General features: G+C 30.9%; 1 protein-coding gene across 2 annotated transcripts in view; it reads left to right on the top strand.

Annotated features, from left to right (window-relative positions):
* The window catches only part of Nipped-A (Transcription-associated protein Nipped-A), a 375,844-nt gene that overhangs the window by 328,156 nt on the left and 29,337 nt on the right, over positions 1-18,351 (top strand). For both annotated transcript variants that reach the window (XM_075378320.1, XM_075378311.1), the window contains 4 exons: positions 2,319-2,507; positions 5,530-5,673; positions 8,536-8,677; positions 11,433-11,629. In XM_075378320.1, coding sequence (XP_075234435.1) covers positions 2,319-2,507; positions 5,530-5,673; positions 8,536-8,677; positions 11,433-11,629 — 672 coding nt within the window. The remainder of the gene's footprint in view (positions 1-2,318; positions 2,508-5,529; positions 5,674-8,535; positions 8,678-11,432; positions 11,630-18,351) is intronic.

Below are 18,351 nucleotides of genomic sequence, written 5' to 3'. Positions count from 1 at the left end.
TTGAAAAATCATGGTGTGTACACAGTTTTAAATACCAACCATCAACAGAATCTAATTCACTATCATAGTCAGAGTTACAAGTCAAAGGGTGTTCGTTAATTCAAAACAATGCTCAACAAGCTGTGTTGAGCATCAACAAGATATAGTATATTTCAACAAGATATGTTGAAATAATAACCCACATCTCAGTCTTTTACCATACAAGAGAAACTCTGATCAATTTCTGGCCTTACATGTAGTCACTTGCTCATAGGAGTCTATCGTAGTGGCATTTTGTTACTTCGCCTACTGAGGTATTGAATGTTCTTGGGGAAGCTTTCAATAAGATTAGTCATACATCATCATACTGCTCCATTTTTCAGTGACACAAATTATAGTCTGAAGCCTCCATATTCACCCTCTCTAAATCATCCAGTGAACTGGATGCTAAATTCATATTTGACGAATTGATTTATTGCTAAGGAATTCCCACGACTTCCCCAGAATGTGACCATATTTGGCACAAATTTATGGTGACATATGAGTCACCATTCTATGCAGAGTCAGTCTCCTGATTCTGCTTTAAGACATCTTCTGTATTCTATGTAAAACAGAATATTCTGTAATTACATGTTCCCAGTAAATTTGACAAAGCTTTGGTAATTCCTATCCTAAAACCTGGGAAAGAAGAAGCTTATCTTTTCAACTATCACCCTATCTCTTTTACTAGCTCAGTGTTAACAGAAGCTTATTTGGTTCCTGGAGAGGAACTCCCTCATCACTCCGGAACAGTGCAGCTTTAAGTAGATCAGATAATTCATTGACCACCTAGGAACTACTTGAGATTTGGAACTATTTTTTTGCTGTTGTTGATTTGTGGCTATACATTCTTTCACATCAAGAAGACATATGATACTGCCTGACAAAGGAGTATTCTGAACACAATGAAGTGGGGTCTGGGAAGACACATGCTGGTCTTCATTCATAATTTGCTTAGCAAACAGTCCTGTGTACGAGTAGGTAATACAGTACCAGACAACTTCACGTTGGAAAGTGGAGTACCACAGGGGAGTATCTTGATTCTTACACTATTCACTGTAGCTATAAATAGCATAATTCTTTGTGTACACAAGTCTGTTAGATGTTCACTCTACATGACTGTATCAATATTTATTTCATGTGCATCTTCAAACTGCTAACAGCTTCTACAGAATACTCTGTCGCAGTTATAAGTGTGGTCTTACACAACTGGCTTCTCATTATTCCTAGAGAAAACCATATCTGTATCCTTCTCATACTTAAGAGAGGTTAACAACCCTTTTCTTTTGCTGAAAGGCAAACAAATTAAGGGTATGAAGTGGAATTTTTAAGGTTGTATTTCGATGTGCAGCTGACCTGGGTTAAACACCTATAGGGACTGCATTTGAGACTATAGGTGGCATCTGAGACTACATTTTAATTATGTCTTGTCTGATTGCTAACCCATTTATGTTGGTGCTGAACCAAAAATAAATATTTTTATATATTTACTTGACAATGCTTTGGTATTGCCAGAATGTTTACCACTGTTTAAACCTCACCAATCTCACTACTATATAAATCATAAAAAAAGAGAATAAATAAATAACCCATAACTTCTTTTCACTAAATTTAATGTTGTTTATATTAAGTAATATCGTCTATTTCAGTATAGACTCTCTCAGACAGTTATTATGTGATTAAATATTATGGAACTAATAAGATATAAACACTTCCGGGACAAATAATAATATATATTGTGAAATTTTCAGCAAAATCAGTTTGGTAGTTTTTTGTGTTTAGGGCACACACAAAATTAAAGTTGTCTTTTATTTATATTGATTAGTAAAATAAAAAATTTGAATAGAAAAACCAAATTTTTTTCATTTTCATTACTCCTCTGCTCATTGTCTTCACTCTCCTATATATTTAAGCTTTCATCTTCTACGTGAACACTCTGTAGCTTATTCCTTGATTTAAATAATATGTAACATTTTTTAGTTACTTTGTGATAGTGATTAACATTTATTCAATTCTATAATTTTTTTTTTCAATTATATTTAACATTCACTCTTAATATAATAGAGATCCCTGCATATATTGATTTGCTGGTGCTTTAATATATTATTTGATTTAACAAATATAATAAGCCTCTCTAGCAAGACAATAAAAACAGAATTGTTCTGTTACATTGCTTTATTTTAGCACACTAACAAGCTAATACAAGCTGCAGAAGTTTAAGTAGGCTAAATATACACGACTTCTGTTTTCACCTACCATTTCATGTAATAGTTATTAGAAAATTTTATTTTATGATGTAGGAAACATCAAGAAGATTTCTACATTTCACTGTGCCAAGAGTTGTTGCAGTATCCCGTCAAATGCGGTTAGTTGAGGATAACCCAGCTTCAACTTCATTGCTTGACATATACAGAGCAGGTTGCTCAAGTCTCAGTATAGAACATGATGCACCCATATCAAGATACTATGAACGATTGGCTGCTGTACAGGTATATTTTAATTTTCCACCATGATAAGATAAAGAATAGTATTTATCAAAGTTTATCTAATTTGCCTGACCAGGCGAAATTAATATACAGATGTTATAAGTTACACATAAATTTCAAAAATTTATTTTAAATATTAAATATAATAAAGAATGCTTTAAACATAATACCTAAATATACAGTATTAAAATTAAGAGATAAGAGTAAAAATAGAAAACAATAAAAAATATACAGTTTTATAGGACTAAACAAGAAATAAAAAATATAAGTTTAATTAATTTGGATTTATAATGTTTAGGTATGTAAAGGAATCTATACAGATAAAAATCAAAGGATTGGAGAAGAATATTTAATTATCAATAGCACAAAGATTAATAACCTAATAATAAACAAGCTTATGTGGTAATATCATCAAGCAAAAAAAAAATTATGATAAAGTGTTTGTAAATTTAACCAATATTAATTTTATGAAATAGAAAAAAATTATTATTTGCAATTTCAATAATATATATATTAGATAAACAAATTAATAATAATGATGTCATTAAAAGAAAAATAGTTGATACAGAAATTAATTTACAAAAAATACAGTTACAAGTATTACAAATGAAATTGCAAGTATTATATCAAAAAAGATGAGTAATTCAAAACACAATACACATGATAAATATGCAAATAAATACATACAAAATAGAAATATACTAACATTAAAACATAAAATTAATAAACAACATACAGGCATAATATATTACGATAAAATAAACATACCAATAATTATGTATATAAGTAATTATATTGAAAATATTAATAAATATATTGCAGAAAATAATTTTAAAGCAATAAAAGACCCTGCAAACATCTACTTAAAAATTAGAAAAATATTATAAATGACTACAACACTAAATTGTAATAAAAACATAAAGTATTGTACATAATTTATATCACGTAACCCAAAATTAATAGGTTTACCAAAAACATACAAAATTATCCAGTATGACTTCTTGTTAATTTTAAAACAGCAACTTTGTATTATATTGCTAAAATAATGAATAAACTATTGAGAAATAATATAAACTTACGTTATACTTATAACTTAAAATGGTTTTCAATTAATTAGTAAATTAAATTATAATGAATGTTTTCTGTTGTAATGTTGTCTGCTACTTTTTAGACATGAGTGGCCATTATTTGTCCAAATTAGAATTACTTAGATGATTTTTTACTTTATTTTTATTATTTGTATAAGTTGATGGAGAAAGATTAATGGTAACCATACCCAACATTTTAGTACTTTTAAGGTCTTTAAAATGAGCCCAAATTTATAAAATTCTATTCTGTAGTTTTAAGTTATATCCATTTTTGCATGTTTATGGTTTTTTTCAAAAAAAAGATGAAAACAGCAAAAAAATAATAAAAACTGAGTCCAAATTTAGTGAATAACTAGGTTTTAGAAGGTATTAAACATGAAATTAGAAAACTCAAAATAAAGAAATTAGAGAAGAATTAAAAAAAAAATTTCAATAGAGAAACCCCCCTTAATTTAATACTAAATTCTACAGAGATCCAAAAGTCGTGAATAAAAAATAAAGACATTAAGTAATAGTATTTAAAGGTTTATTTATTTTCACAACATATGCTCAAAATGGCTGCCCTATTCAGTAATGCATGTACAAACTTTTTTTGCCATGTTTGAGGTCACTTTGTGGAGCAAATTTATACTGATGTTGCCAATCTTTAGTTCCTTCAGTGTGGCCTGTTTTTGTGACCTTTCCTTTAAGATAGCCCCACAGGAAGAAATCTGGGGACGTCAAATTCGGTGAACGTGAGGATCAGAATCCTTTAGAGATGATACACTCGCCAAAAAACTTTCACAAGAAATGCATGGTTTCATTAGATGTGTGATGTGGCATTGTCCTGCTGGAACGAACAATCACATTCATCATCTTCAAGAAGCACTATAAACTGTGTAATCATGTCTTTGTACACAACACTACTTACTGTAGTTTCAAAGAAAATAGGGCCCACTTTTCGACAACATGATACAGCACACCACACTGCCATTTTCTGATTTCATAATGGGTTTTCATGTAACGCGTGTGGATTTTTAGTTGACCAAACTGAAGTGTTTTGAATGTTCACATAGCCACTAAGGTGAAACCACATATCAATAAAGAAAACATAGTCAAGCTCTGCAATTCCATAATTGTCAACAAATGACCTAAACCATGTAATGTACACTATGCACTTTTCTTTATCCAGCTCCTTCAATTCCTGAACACTGCGATTATGATATGCACAAAAGTTGATAACGCTTTCTGAGCAGTTCCATATGAAATCTGAGAGTGTGCTGATAGTCTCTTCAAGCTTTATGAAGGTGAATGTTGCATCACATTATTAACATCAGCCAAAATGGCTGGTCTCCCAGTTCTCTTGTCTGCAACTGATTTGCGTCTCCAAAACAGGCGATTAATATTGTTATGGTCAAACTGTTAGGCACTGCTCTATCTGGATATTTCCCATGAAATTTGTCTTCAGCATGTGCATAAGAACACTGGAAAAATATGTTCAACAATGAAAACTTGTTGCTCTTGGGAAAACAACATGTTTACCAAGCAATAAGCAAAGCACTACTGCAAGTGTCATTTAACCAATACACATCACAATGGCATGTAGGTTTATTGTTCTTAATACCCATAGTACTATCTTGCAGTAGCCAGAAGAACTTTTTCAACTATACTACTATTTATAGACACTTTAATTTTGATGTGCACAACTTTTTGATCTTGAATTTATATATTTGTGCAGCTAGAGTTTGATATGCCTTTTATGGTTTTCCATTTATGAGCAGAAATCTGGTACTTCTGCCTAATAAACATTGAACACTACTTATCTTTTTGTTTTGAAATAATAATTAAATTATTTGTAATATTTTATTTCATTTATTTTTTTTGATTGCATTAATACAGTCTTCCAGCATACTATACTAATTCTAAAGTTACTATTTTTATTACTTAATGTGTTTTAGGCTCGAGGTTCACAAGCAGGACATCAAGTACTAAAGGACATTCTTAAAGATATACAGAACACTATGATACCTAGAACAATGCTCAGAGATTGGGCAGTAAAAACATATCCATCGGCTACAGACTACTGGACATTCAGAAAAATGGTATTGTTCAAATTACATACAATCCTAACTTTATTTCATTAATTGTAACCCTTGTATATGATGGTTTATATAGAAAATTTTTAGAATTTTAAATCTCTTTGTTCTCATAGTGACTGGTCTTTCATCGATATGTTTATTACTATTACCTCAAATACAGTATTTTTAACAAGAGTTAAAGGTGGGTGTATACAAACCACTTCAATTGGGTGACGATTAGTATAGGCAAGTAGAAAAATATAGTATGCAGATCAGTAAAGGCTGTTTTTTCCAAACAGAAAAGCCCAAAGTGCTTGAAATAGAATTTGAAAAACTTTAATTGTTAATTACTTAACTTCTGTAATTGATCATGTGGTTTACCTTTTTTACAACTGACTCTTCAATTAGCATTGGCATGTTTCGTGGAGTATATTCCTCATTTGACAACACTGAAACCAGATATGATGTACATGAGGATTCTGGATTCATGAATATTATATTACCAGGATATTATTTTTAGTATAAACTCTAAGTAAAGAAAGTAGATCATGAAAAAGTAACTTTGCTTAACAGTGCCATTTTAAATTTTTAAAAGATTTTTTTGCAGTGATTGCTGCTTCATTTAAAAGCATTTAAAATTGATAGCATTTTCATAGTTAAGATAAACATTTTACTCAAATTTCATTAAAATCTGCTCCCCTGATGTTAAATGATGAACAAAAAAAAGTAATCAGATTAAATGAATTTGCAACAGTTTATTTTAAATTTCTTATTAAAAGTCCATATTGAGTAAGAAATATGTACACAAGAATTGAATTTTATGGGAGATTTATATAAGATTTTTATAATTGAAGGATGTCTAGGGGCCCAGGAGAGTCCAGACTGATTCAGAACTAATCGTTGTGTCATGAAACAGTCCAGCAGATATAAATACGAATTTAGCATGCATGAGTTATATTTCTGTAGTTTAGGCTGAATCATTCTAGCCCACCGGGTTGGTCAAGTGGTTATCTCATCTTTGCAAATCAGCTGATTTTGAAGTCAAGAGTTCTAAGGTTCAAATCCTAGTAAAGTCAGTTACTTTTATATGGATTTGATTACTAGATCGTGGATACCAACGATGTTCTTTGGTGGTTGGGTTTCAATTAACCACATATCTTAGAAATGGTTGATCTGAGATGGTACAAGACTATACTTCATTTACATTCATACATATCATCCTCTGAAATAATACCTTGCGGTGGTTCATAGGCCAAACAGAACAAGAGAGTGGCTGAATCATTCTGTCACTCCCACATGCAAGTACAGATACTGTTTTATGCAAATAATAATGTTCTGTAAGCTGTAACTTGTCTGTGCCTTAGCATGCTGATGATAAGCAATTAAAAAATTTTGTTAGGTCTTTGTTGTTGGTGTTTAATAATGATAACATCATTTATAATGCTCCCTTCATACCATTATTCCCTTCAATGAAAGAAAGTATTTCAGTGTGTGCTGTCTTGTTATCCCATGTATTACGAATAGTTTTATTCAGTGTTATTTTCGTTAATTTTAATTTAGCCTGTGTTTTTGTGCCAATCGGGTTTTAACAATGAGTGATGCTTTTGTGAAACATAAACTGGAAACCCCTTAAGTAGCTCCAGAAAAAAGATAATCAGCAACATATATATAACCGTAAAACAAGATAACCCTGAAACTGCAGTCAAAGACATTGTTTGGAAAGCTAGTAGTGCAACAGGTGCTAGCAAAAGAACAATTTTTAATTTAATAAATAAACACAAAATTGATGGTAAACATGTTAGCCTAAAAAGATTCAAACATGTGTGAAAACAATTGAAAAGTTGACAATTTTACTAAAATCACTATCAGAAAAAAGTTATTCATTTTCTCTCAGTAACGAGCTTCTTAATTCGAACAAATTGTTAAATGCCGTAAATACTGATTCTGAAATGCAGAATTTTTCTAGAAATACATCACATGTTTTTTTTTTAATCAATGATTTTCATTTCATGTCTAAAAAAAATAATTCTTTATTGATTGAACGCAAAGATATTATTTCATGGCATAGGGACTATTTAAGAGAAATTAGGTGAGTTCATGAATTGGGTAAGACAATTTATTACCTAGATGAAACTTGGGTTAATGTGTGGGGCATTTACGGGAGAAAGTGTGGGTGGCCAAAGAAATAAAGAGTACCTAAGACGCTTTTATGAAACATTGCCAACTGGGCTGAAACCCCAACTGGAAAAGGGAAACTATTGATAGAAACATATGTAGGAAATTAAAATGGGTTTTTGTGTGATAGTTTATGAGTATTTGAAACCAGATCTTCCCAGGAGTAACACATGAAATGAATAACAATTTTATATGGTGGTTTAAAAATGTCGAAATTGTTGCTGAAAGATCTGTCATAATATGCTTCATACCATTGCCTGAAAACTGATACAATTCCAAATGCTTTGACCTGAAAATTGGAAATTGCTGAATGGTTAAAATCGCATATACCGAAGACTTGTTAATAGTAGAACTTACATGATTGGCAAAACCAGTTAAAAAAAAATATTCATTATAAAGTAGATGAAATACTAGAATTAAAAAATTGTTTCAACCAGTTTTTCAGTGAAATAAATTTACTGAACGTAATATTTTTTTGGCAGTTACCTTAATCAGCATTCCTTTGCATTGAAAATTTTTGTTAACAAACTAGTAGTTTTAGTATTAAAGTTGTATTTTTACCTGAATCTATTGTGCTTACTGGATACATTAAAATTGTTATATTAAATAATGCCAATATTTATAACAACACTCAATATTATAAATTAATCAAACTTTAATTGTTAATTATTTGACTTCTGTAATTGATCATTTGGTTTATTATTTTTACAGTTGACTCTTCAATTAGCACTGGCGTGTTTCTCGGAGTATGTTCTTCATTTGACAAGACTAAATCCAGATATGATGTATATTCATCAGGATTCTGGATTCATGAACATTTCATATTTCAAATTTGATATTGATGACACTACAGGTATGATTTCATTCATTAACCATTTAATTTTTATTTAAATAAATTTTTTAGATATTTGTTCTTCAGCTATCCAAATTATTAAGGTTGAATTAGAGCCAAATCTTTTCCTGAATTATGGCTTTGTAAAGATAAATTCATGTGCATATATGCACATGCAAACCACAGCCTGCTAGAAATTGAACCAATATTGACTGCGTTACCTAAATTCATGAAAATCAACCGTGGACTAGCTTTCCTGTCAGGATATGATAAATTTTTTGTCTATAGGTAAAAGCCAAATTTCAAAACAAAAACAATATAATCTTGTGTAGTGCATTCTGAGACTTACTAATAAGGATGAGTTTTTTAAACTTGCAATTAATAACAAATGATACTACAATGCAATATCATTACTTTATACACCATGTCTGCAGTCTGCCACACAATAGATTTGGTTAGATTTATTAGGAATGTATGGCATTTGTTATTGCAGCTAAGACTATTAAATCAATGTACAGCACAATGCAATGTGCTGTTGTTTTTAGCAACAGCACGTTTAAGCATTTGTCAAAATTAAAACATTGAGAAAACTGCAGACAAAATAAAAATACCATCCTAATGTCCAAAAGTATAGCAATCAAAAATAGAATCTGCACAGTATCATAGCATAATGGAAAAAAAATTAATAATTATTATAAAATCACTAAAATATTTCTGTTGATATATTTATAAACTATTGGAAATTTTCTTTCTACAGTATGGGCGAAAAGTCCCTTTATATGTTAATAGCATAGTACAGTTAGATATGTAGATAAACATTGTTTTGAATACAAAAAAAAACAGTGTATTTCAACATTGTTACAAAGGTTCAAGGTTCATTTATTGGTTTGGAAACAGTTCATTTAATCGTGTGCGAACACTTGCAGCAAAATGTGGAGGAGCACTATCTTGTTGAAGTGTAACTATGTCAGCTATTCTTGCCATTAATTCTGGAAGCAACCACGTGTTAATCATGTGAAGATAGCTGTGCTGGTTCACACAACCAGCAAAGAAATATGGTCTAAGCAGATGATCTGTTGTTATCCCTGCATAAATCATAACATGCAACAGATTGCACTCTATTTCTTCATAAAAGTGCGGGTTTTCTTTTGCCCAATAAAAGATGTTATGATTACATGAGCTATGATAAATTACACAGTCATCAGAGAACAATGTTTTTTTTTATCATTTGCGTGTGGGAAACGTGAAAACGTTGGTCATGATGGCAACGGTTTGCCAAATCACACAGCAAAGTCACTCAAAATGTTTTTCATTGTCTTTTTTGTGTTCTGATGTTTGTGAACCCACACAGAAGCCACCAAACGCTCCTCAACAGTGAAAGCACTTCTATTCACCATGGTTTAATTCGAGACTGTCACGTCCTTCCCACACTAACCAAAGTGATGTGCACAGGACTCAGCTTATGGCAGGAAATAATAGTCAATCTGCTCAACAATAGTAAAAAATATACAGTTATTTATATTGATAACAATATTTATCTATATGTCTAACTGTACTATGCTATTAACTTGTAAAGGGACTTGTTATCCACACTGTATTAAAAAATATATTAGCACTCGTTTGAATTTCTTTTCATGAATGGATTACAACTATTTTTGTAATTTGTTGAATAATTTCATTTTTTGTGTCTGAATCAACAACTCCAGCAATAACACTCATTTGAAAACAGCTCTGTTAAAATTTAACATTTTTTCAAAAAAAAGCTTGCAGTTTTAAGTAACTGTCTAAATAGAGATGCAGAATTTTTAAGTCATCAATAATGTGTTATGATTTATATTCATCAATTATTGGAAAATAAAGATTTTTAATTTTTTTTTAAATTGGCAAAAGACCATTTAAAATTCAGCCAAATAATAATTTTTCGCAAAAACATTATTTTGTACTATTTAATGCTATAAAAGGATATCATTAGCTTAGAGAATTAAATTACATTTAACATTACATAATTTAATACATAGTGTAAACTGAATACAGCACATGAAAATTGAAGCTTGCTTTTCCCTCACAAGATGATCAGTTATTGATTTTCATAAGGATTTAACAGAGGATATATATCATTTATTGCCTCCATAATGGCAAATTTTGATATTACTGTCCTAGAGTTACATGTTAGTTTTCTTTCATGCATAATGGACTTTCACCATTGTGTGTAAAAATTATTTTTTAACTAAGTTTTTTGGAAAATTCAGCTTCAGTCATTGTATACTTTTCATAGATTTGTGATTTTGTCACTGATAGAGAAATTTAGAATTGTCCAGGTAAGTTTCACTATATAAACTTCAAAGTTACCTTCAGTTTAAAGTTAACATTTTTGTAATAAAATCAAAGATTAACCATGTAAATAAAAAGTAGTATAAAACAAAAATTAAACTAGAGATTTAAAAAAAGGTGCTTAATTCAATTTTAGAGTAGGTAGGTGATTAGTTTATACTCATTATGTAATAATAAAAAGGTTTTTTGAGTTTAGAAAGATAGTCAAGGTTTTGATTATGGTACTACGTATATTATAAATATTCTATTCTAATCATAAGCAAACGTATATGCAGTAAATCAATTTAATTATTTTATTGTGATTTTTGTAAATTGATTATTTGTCCCAAACTTCATTGGCTGTTTTGTTTTTTGAGTGCTTTCTGTTGTGATTTTTTAAGATTTATTTTTTTTAATTAAGATATCTTAGTTTTGTAGATCTTTGTTACGTTTTGTGTTTTTTCAGGTGAGCTAGATGCTAATAGGCCTGTTCCATTTAGACTAACACCAAATCTGCTGGAGCTGCTGACAGATGCTGGTGTAGCTGGTCCATTATCTGCTAGTATAATTGCAACTGCACGTTGTTTTATTCAGCCCAACTTTAAAGTACAAACTATTCTACGTACAATTCTTAAAGATGAAATGATAGCCTCCCACAAAAAGGTAAGATTAGTATTAAGTTGAATAATACTAATCCAATAGTCTTTTCAGTACGTTAATGTATTAAATTAATTTAGAGGTTACATTTAGGTGATTGAAAATAAGCTAATTAATGTTCATTTTGGTAAGTGCAAAAGTCATTACTTAATGTAACTAATTATTTTTACTACTACTTCTTATAACTAATTAATTTAGACACTACTTTTTTAATAAAACACTGCTTGTCTTTAAAATAATATCTCTGGTCTTGACAAACATTGTGAGATATACATATGTGGACATAATACTGGAATCCAAACTCCATGTAATTACAATATGAGATGAATGGACAAGGTATTATAAATAGCGAGACAGAAGTATGGAAACCCTTCAACAACTTTAAAATAATTTCAAATAGAATATTGTAACTTTCAGGATAAGTTATCGGTCAGTTATTTTACCTTTTGATGAGAAATAGAATTTCAACCCCTTCTTGGGAGGTGGCCCAGGGGTTATAACAATTTAGATGGTAACACCCTTTGAGTGATACATCATTTTAAAGGTCTCTTTAATACAAGAAAAGTGGTATAAATAAAAGGTTGGAACTATGTCTACCCAAAATGGTGGCAAGATAAATTGGGGTTTTGAAGAATTACATTGATAATTTAAGGAACTCTCTTTTTCTGTTAACTCTAGAAAACCACCGTAAGACATTAGTTCAGAGGATGATTTTTATGAATCATCCTATGATTACTACAATAAACTGTGATTGTTACTATGATGACTACTATAAACTGTAGTCTTGTACAGTCTCAGTCGACCATTCTGAGATGTGTGGTTGATTGAAAACCAACCACCAAAGAACACTGGTATCCACGTCTAGTATTCAAATCCGTTTTAAAGGAACTGCCTTTACTAGGATTTAAACCTTAGAATTCTCGACTTCCAATGGTAATTTAAGGAACTGTTATCAGAGATAAATAAATTTATATAAATTTAATTAAATGGATATTATCAAATAAATTTATTTTTTTTATTTTGTTTTATTTATTAAGCAATAAAGTTTGCTTATTTACTTACATTTCATATTAATAAATGTTTTAAAAAACCATTATCCTGCTCTAATCTACCCAGAACGTCTGCAGTGAAACCTAACCATCTTTTAACACATTGTGAACATTGTTTTATGAATGTCCAACTGTCTAGAACACTTCCACATGGATTTCTTTATACAAGAAACTTGTTCACACTACTTCAGTCGTTTCATCAGTCACTGATGGCCATTCCAGACGTGTTTGCTTTAGTTGGCTGCCAGTTTCTTTGAGTTGTTTGTCCCATCGCTGACTGTTGTTTTCATGTGGATCTTCATTGTACACTCGACAGTATTCATGCCTAACACGTATAACTGATTGAAACTTAGAAAGCCACAACACACATTGAACCTTCCTCTGCATCACAAACATCATGATGAGTAACACACATGTGTTGCTTGCATGTATTGGAAACTCAACATGTATGCGCTAGCTTTCACTCACATAAACTTGGAATGTTAATCTTTCATTTAATGTACAGTTCATCTCTCTACAATGCTTTGTCCTGAAGCTTTAACCATTTAAAGCCCCACTATTATTTTACAGACGCACTGTATATACTTTTAAATTCCTTCTGACAACTATTATCATGTTATAACAACATTCTAAAAAATTAAAATTTTATGACCTGCAAAATTTTTTCTTCAGCTAATAAGAATTTACAAACCAAAAAAAAAAAAACATTTTAAAAGTCATTTTAGAAAGCCATATTCTTGCTTTCTAAAATGTTACTTCTTTTATTTCTGTAGACCAGTTTTTTAAGTTGTGGATGTATTAAAAACCCTTAAAAATTTACATTTTAGTTTTCCATTTCTCCTTTCTTTACAAAAATGTATTTTCTTTAATTTAATTTTCTCAACAACTATTGCATTTAGGAAAATAACAAATTCTTTTTTATATAAAATTGTTGCATTATGAACACAAGTTTCACCTTTTTTTTTTTTTTAATAGTGATATTTGTGAAAAACCACTGGATCATAACTTTGTCTTACATTTTAACTTGCTCGTAAAAAATCTTTAAACTCACTTTCAGATATTCCAGCTTTTCTTATTTTCATATACAGATAATTAGTGCAAATTTATGTATAAAATTTCAATTAGTGTGAAGTTTTTTAAGATTAAAATCTTTGGAATCTAGGTTAGTAATGGTTGGACTTAGCAGTGTATGGCAGAATTTGTGTATTTTTTATGAACAGAATTGGCCCTAGAATTAATATGATGTACAATATGAAACAAAGCAGTAAAACATATTTCTTTTCATTGAAATCAATGTCCTGCTTTCTAATATTCTAAGAAGTATTTCAACAAGCTGGGGAGATCTCATTAAATTTTTAATATCTTATTTTTTTATTAGACAATGTATAATAAAATGTCAAATACCCTAAATAAGTCAAAGTAAAGAAAGCTTGCACAAGTCTTTTTCTTCTAAAGCTTAAAGACATTTTCTTCAATAAATGAAACAGTTTATCTAATAGTCCCTAAACCTTTTGAGATATCCACTTGACAGAATGGAAATAGATTGTTTGTTTCAGAACACTTAACTGTTTGTTCATTAATTAAATGTCAACAGTTTGTTTAAATAACTGCAATTATAACAAATGGGGAGGTTATTTTTTTTAATATCATTAAGTTTATTGGTTCAGCAAGAAATTTTTATGTAGATTTATAATTATTATATTTAAACCATTCACATCAGTCATAAATTTTACTGTTAACATTTAATATCTTGAATGATTCTTTTATCTCAACTAATCCAAAAGTAACAGTAAATAAATATTTTGTATCATTGTTAAGGTAGGAAAGAACTGAATCTTCAGTCAATTATCAAGTAATCTCATTTACTTCTATGTCAATAATAACATCAAAGGCCTATGGAGAGTAAGATGATTCTTTCAATTTCTTATTTTTTAGATATCTCTCGTAGCATTACCATTATTTTGAGCTCTGTTAACCTTAAATAGTTTTGTTAATTGTAATTGAGAGCAATTAAATGAATTGAAAGTGCTACTGTAGACTGGTCAGACAGGGCTGATAACTTCAGAACCCAGATTGTTGAATGTCATAAGTCATTGATTTCTGCTGTGATCTATTAGTATGTTATTGAACCAAAAATCATAACCTTTATTTATGCATCATTCATTAGCAACAGTATAAAACAATGGAATTATGTTGACAGTGTTGGCCACTTGTAGTTTTACGCTTTCAGGTTATGTAATAAGTTTCATCTCATAAGATTTGAGTTTTAGATTTCATTTCTCTTTAAATAAGATTTCTAGTAATTAAAACATGAAGTACTCAATGGATTGAGTTATTTTATTTTAAAATATGCATCAACTGTTTTTACAGAACATAATCTTTAAATTGTGAAAAAACAAAGTAAAATAGGTTAGAGCAGCAAAAATGATTGAAAACTTAAAGATATTAGTGATTCATTTTTTACTACTCCTAGATTCTTAAGTGCATTCCAAATTAATTTTCATATTAAAGAAACTTTTTTAATTACCTGGTGTTCTTGAGCAAAGACCACAATTTGTGCTTTAAACAAATTTATTTCATCATTCTAAATTCTAGTGAGTAAAAGTTGAAAGTTGCTTTAGAACCCTTTTTTTTATTGGGAAACTATATTATGCCTGTGACATTAGTCTAAAGAAAAATCAATTGCTTTTATTTTAAGTTTCCTTGTTGCATATTGATACCAGTTTATACCTGATAGTGTAGCATCTCATCAGTGGGAAAAGTTTTGCCTCTAGTTTGTGCATCAGCCACTCCCAGATGCTCAATAAAAGTTTCAACCTTGTGCGAAAACTACACAACCCTAGAGAGCATGATAAGTGAAGTTGTGTTTATGTAGTGCGTTATGAAAATGGAACAGCAAAATTTGGAGCAATGATGTGCCATCAAATTTGTGTTGAACTGGGTGAATCTGTAAGTTTGACCTATGAAAAGTTTCAATGAGCCTTTGAGGAACATTCCTTATCAAGAGCACAAGATTTTCAGTGGCAGAAGGATTTTTGTAGGACCAGGAAGCAGTGGAAGACGAACGTCGCTCAGAGAGGCCTTCACATCGAAAACTGAGAAAAATGTGGAAAGAGTAAGAGCCCTTCAGACCATCAAGTAACATTGAGATTGATTAGTGTGTTAAATTTGAATTGTTTTACCTTTCATAAGATTTTGACTCATTATTTGAGCATGCGAAAGGTATGCACCAAGTTGGTGCCAAAAAACCTTTCCATTAAATATAATTACAATAGCAAGGAAGTATGTGTGCCGTGGCCTTCCTGACAAAATCAAAAATGATCCAGAAACAAAATGTCAAAGTCAAGAGTGGCACACTTGATACTTCTCCTTAACCAAAGAATGCTTGAATGAGTAAATCAAAAATCAAGTCCATGGTGATTTGTTTTTTTTTTCGCAGTAGGGGGATATTTACACAGAATCTATGCCCCAAGGACAAACTGTCAACCAGTTTTTTTTATAAAGAAGTCTTTGAAAGATTCAGAAAAAAGATGCTTTGTGTCAGACCGGACATTTCAAATATTTATGCTCCACCATGACAACACCCTACACACAATCATCTCCATCAACCAGTTTTTGATGAAAAAAGAGATCCCAGAGATTTCTCAGCCCCCTATTTGTCTGATCTAAGTCTGTGTCACTTTATTTGTTCCCCAGGCTTAAAACCCACTTGAAAGGTCATCATTTTGGTACTGTTGAATAGGATGACCACCCATCATCCTATTTGTTATGTCTTTGTATTGGGTGTACTCTTGATGAAAATTTCAGATTCAAAGAGTACTTTCAGAGTGTCACTAAGAAGGCATGTGAAACCTTCTTCGGCATTTGTAGGATAGTCCATCCCAATTAGGAGTCTAAATTTTAAAACAATGAAAATTTTGTATAAAGGTGTATACTAGGCGATTATGCTTCACACAGCACCTGTTTAGGCAAACAGAATGAGGTATAAAAGCTACTGTGATATTCTGTTAGGGCTCAGAATCTCGTTTTACTTATTGTAACTGGGAGCTATAGGACTAATTCATTGAGGCAGTTCTAGTTATTGTAGGTGTTAAACCAACTAACGTCCTTGCATTGGAACATGAATTACATTATGTTGCAAAGAAGTCAGGTGAACTGACTGTGCAGTGTATTCAGGAAATAGAGGAGGAAGGTTTTGATATTTGGCAGGACAGATGGAATGAGACAGCAGACAGATGGTATACACACTATCTCTTTCCAGATGTAAGGGTGTTGAGAGTTGCCTTGTGGATCTCCCTGAATCAGCATGTAACTCAGTTCCTTTGGGGGCATGATGCATTTTGGGACAGGCTGGCCCAATTTGGCTTAACTGACTCAAATCAGTGTTCTCAATGTTTAGTGTCATATGATGCATATCATTTGCTGTATGTCTGCTCAATATATGAGTTTAGTTATGTAGAGGTGGTCAGAGTGATTGAGGGTATAGGTTTTTGGTCTGGATCTGCAGGCTAACTGGAAAGTTAGAGATGAGTGGTACATTTTGAAAGATGGCGCTCAAAAGGACTGTAGAAGGTGTTTAGTGTAGAATAGTAGCCTGGGTGGCTAGGGACCTGTTTGGATGCTTTTTAGTCAAAGTAGGTGCATTTGGCAATTGTACCTGGTTGTTATTTGGTATTTTTGTGGGTCGATTGGTAATTTTGGTTGCTTTAGTATGGAAGATCAGAATTGTGATGTTGCAAACAACTTTAGAGTATGATATTAGTGGCAAACAACTTTAGAGTATGATATTAGTGTTTTGTTGTAGCTCAATTTGTAAATTTTTATTGCTTATCAGTTTTTTGTTTTTTTTTTATTCAGTTTAGGTGAGTTTGAAAAATGTATGTTATTAGTTGATTAGTTTAACACTAATGAAAATATCTTTCAAGGGATTTGCATCAGTGCCATTCTAGAGGCCATACTTATGAGTGAAATATGTTATCAGGTAGTGAGGGTCTAGAAGATGAACTCCGGTGAACCCCATAAGGGTTAGGAACAGAGGGGGGGGTGACCAGGAGTGTCACAAGGTGGGTGTCTTCCCATTTGAGGTCAGGATGTCAAAAACATCCAAAGAAGTGTAACCAAGGAGATGACAATTCCAATTGAAGCCTTCAGCATTCTTATGAAGAATGGAAACAATGCCTCTGCCTGTGTATAGTTGTCCAAGAGAACTACTTTGAAGGTGATAACATCGATGTATAAAATTAAAATAACGTTTTTGAAAAAAAAAATCAATTCATTACATTTCTGCCACACCTCATAAGTTGTCACAATTCGAGTTATACCAATACAGATTCAAGATTACTACAATCTTGATCGTAAAGGTTTATTACAAACTTTGCTACAAATTTATAATATAGCACATAAATTAGCAATAGCCCAGTAGTGAATTTCATTTTATCCAAAAAAAATTACAATGAAATTGTAAACCATGCGGTAAGAGTATCACAGATATCATTTCTTCTGGCCAAAAAAAAAATTTCTGTAATATAAATAAAATTATTTTTAACAAAATGATATTGATTTCCAAAAAGTAAGACACTACATTTCTATTATCAAAATATGTTTACTCAGAATTTTGTTAAAAAAAAAAATACACTTTAAATATATGTAGCAGACAATAGATATACAATGATAGATAAT

The sequence above is a fragment of the Lycorma delicatula genome, chromosome 1 (assembly GCF_047948215.1).
Source record: "Lycorma delicatula isolate Av1 chromosome 1, ASM4794821v1, whole genome shotgun sequence".
NCBI classification, from domain to species: Eukaryota; Metazoa; Arthropoda; class Insecta; order Hemiptera; family Fulgoridae; genus Lycorma; species Lycorma delicatula.
This window is presented reverse-complemented; position numbering and strand designations above follow the sequence as displayed.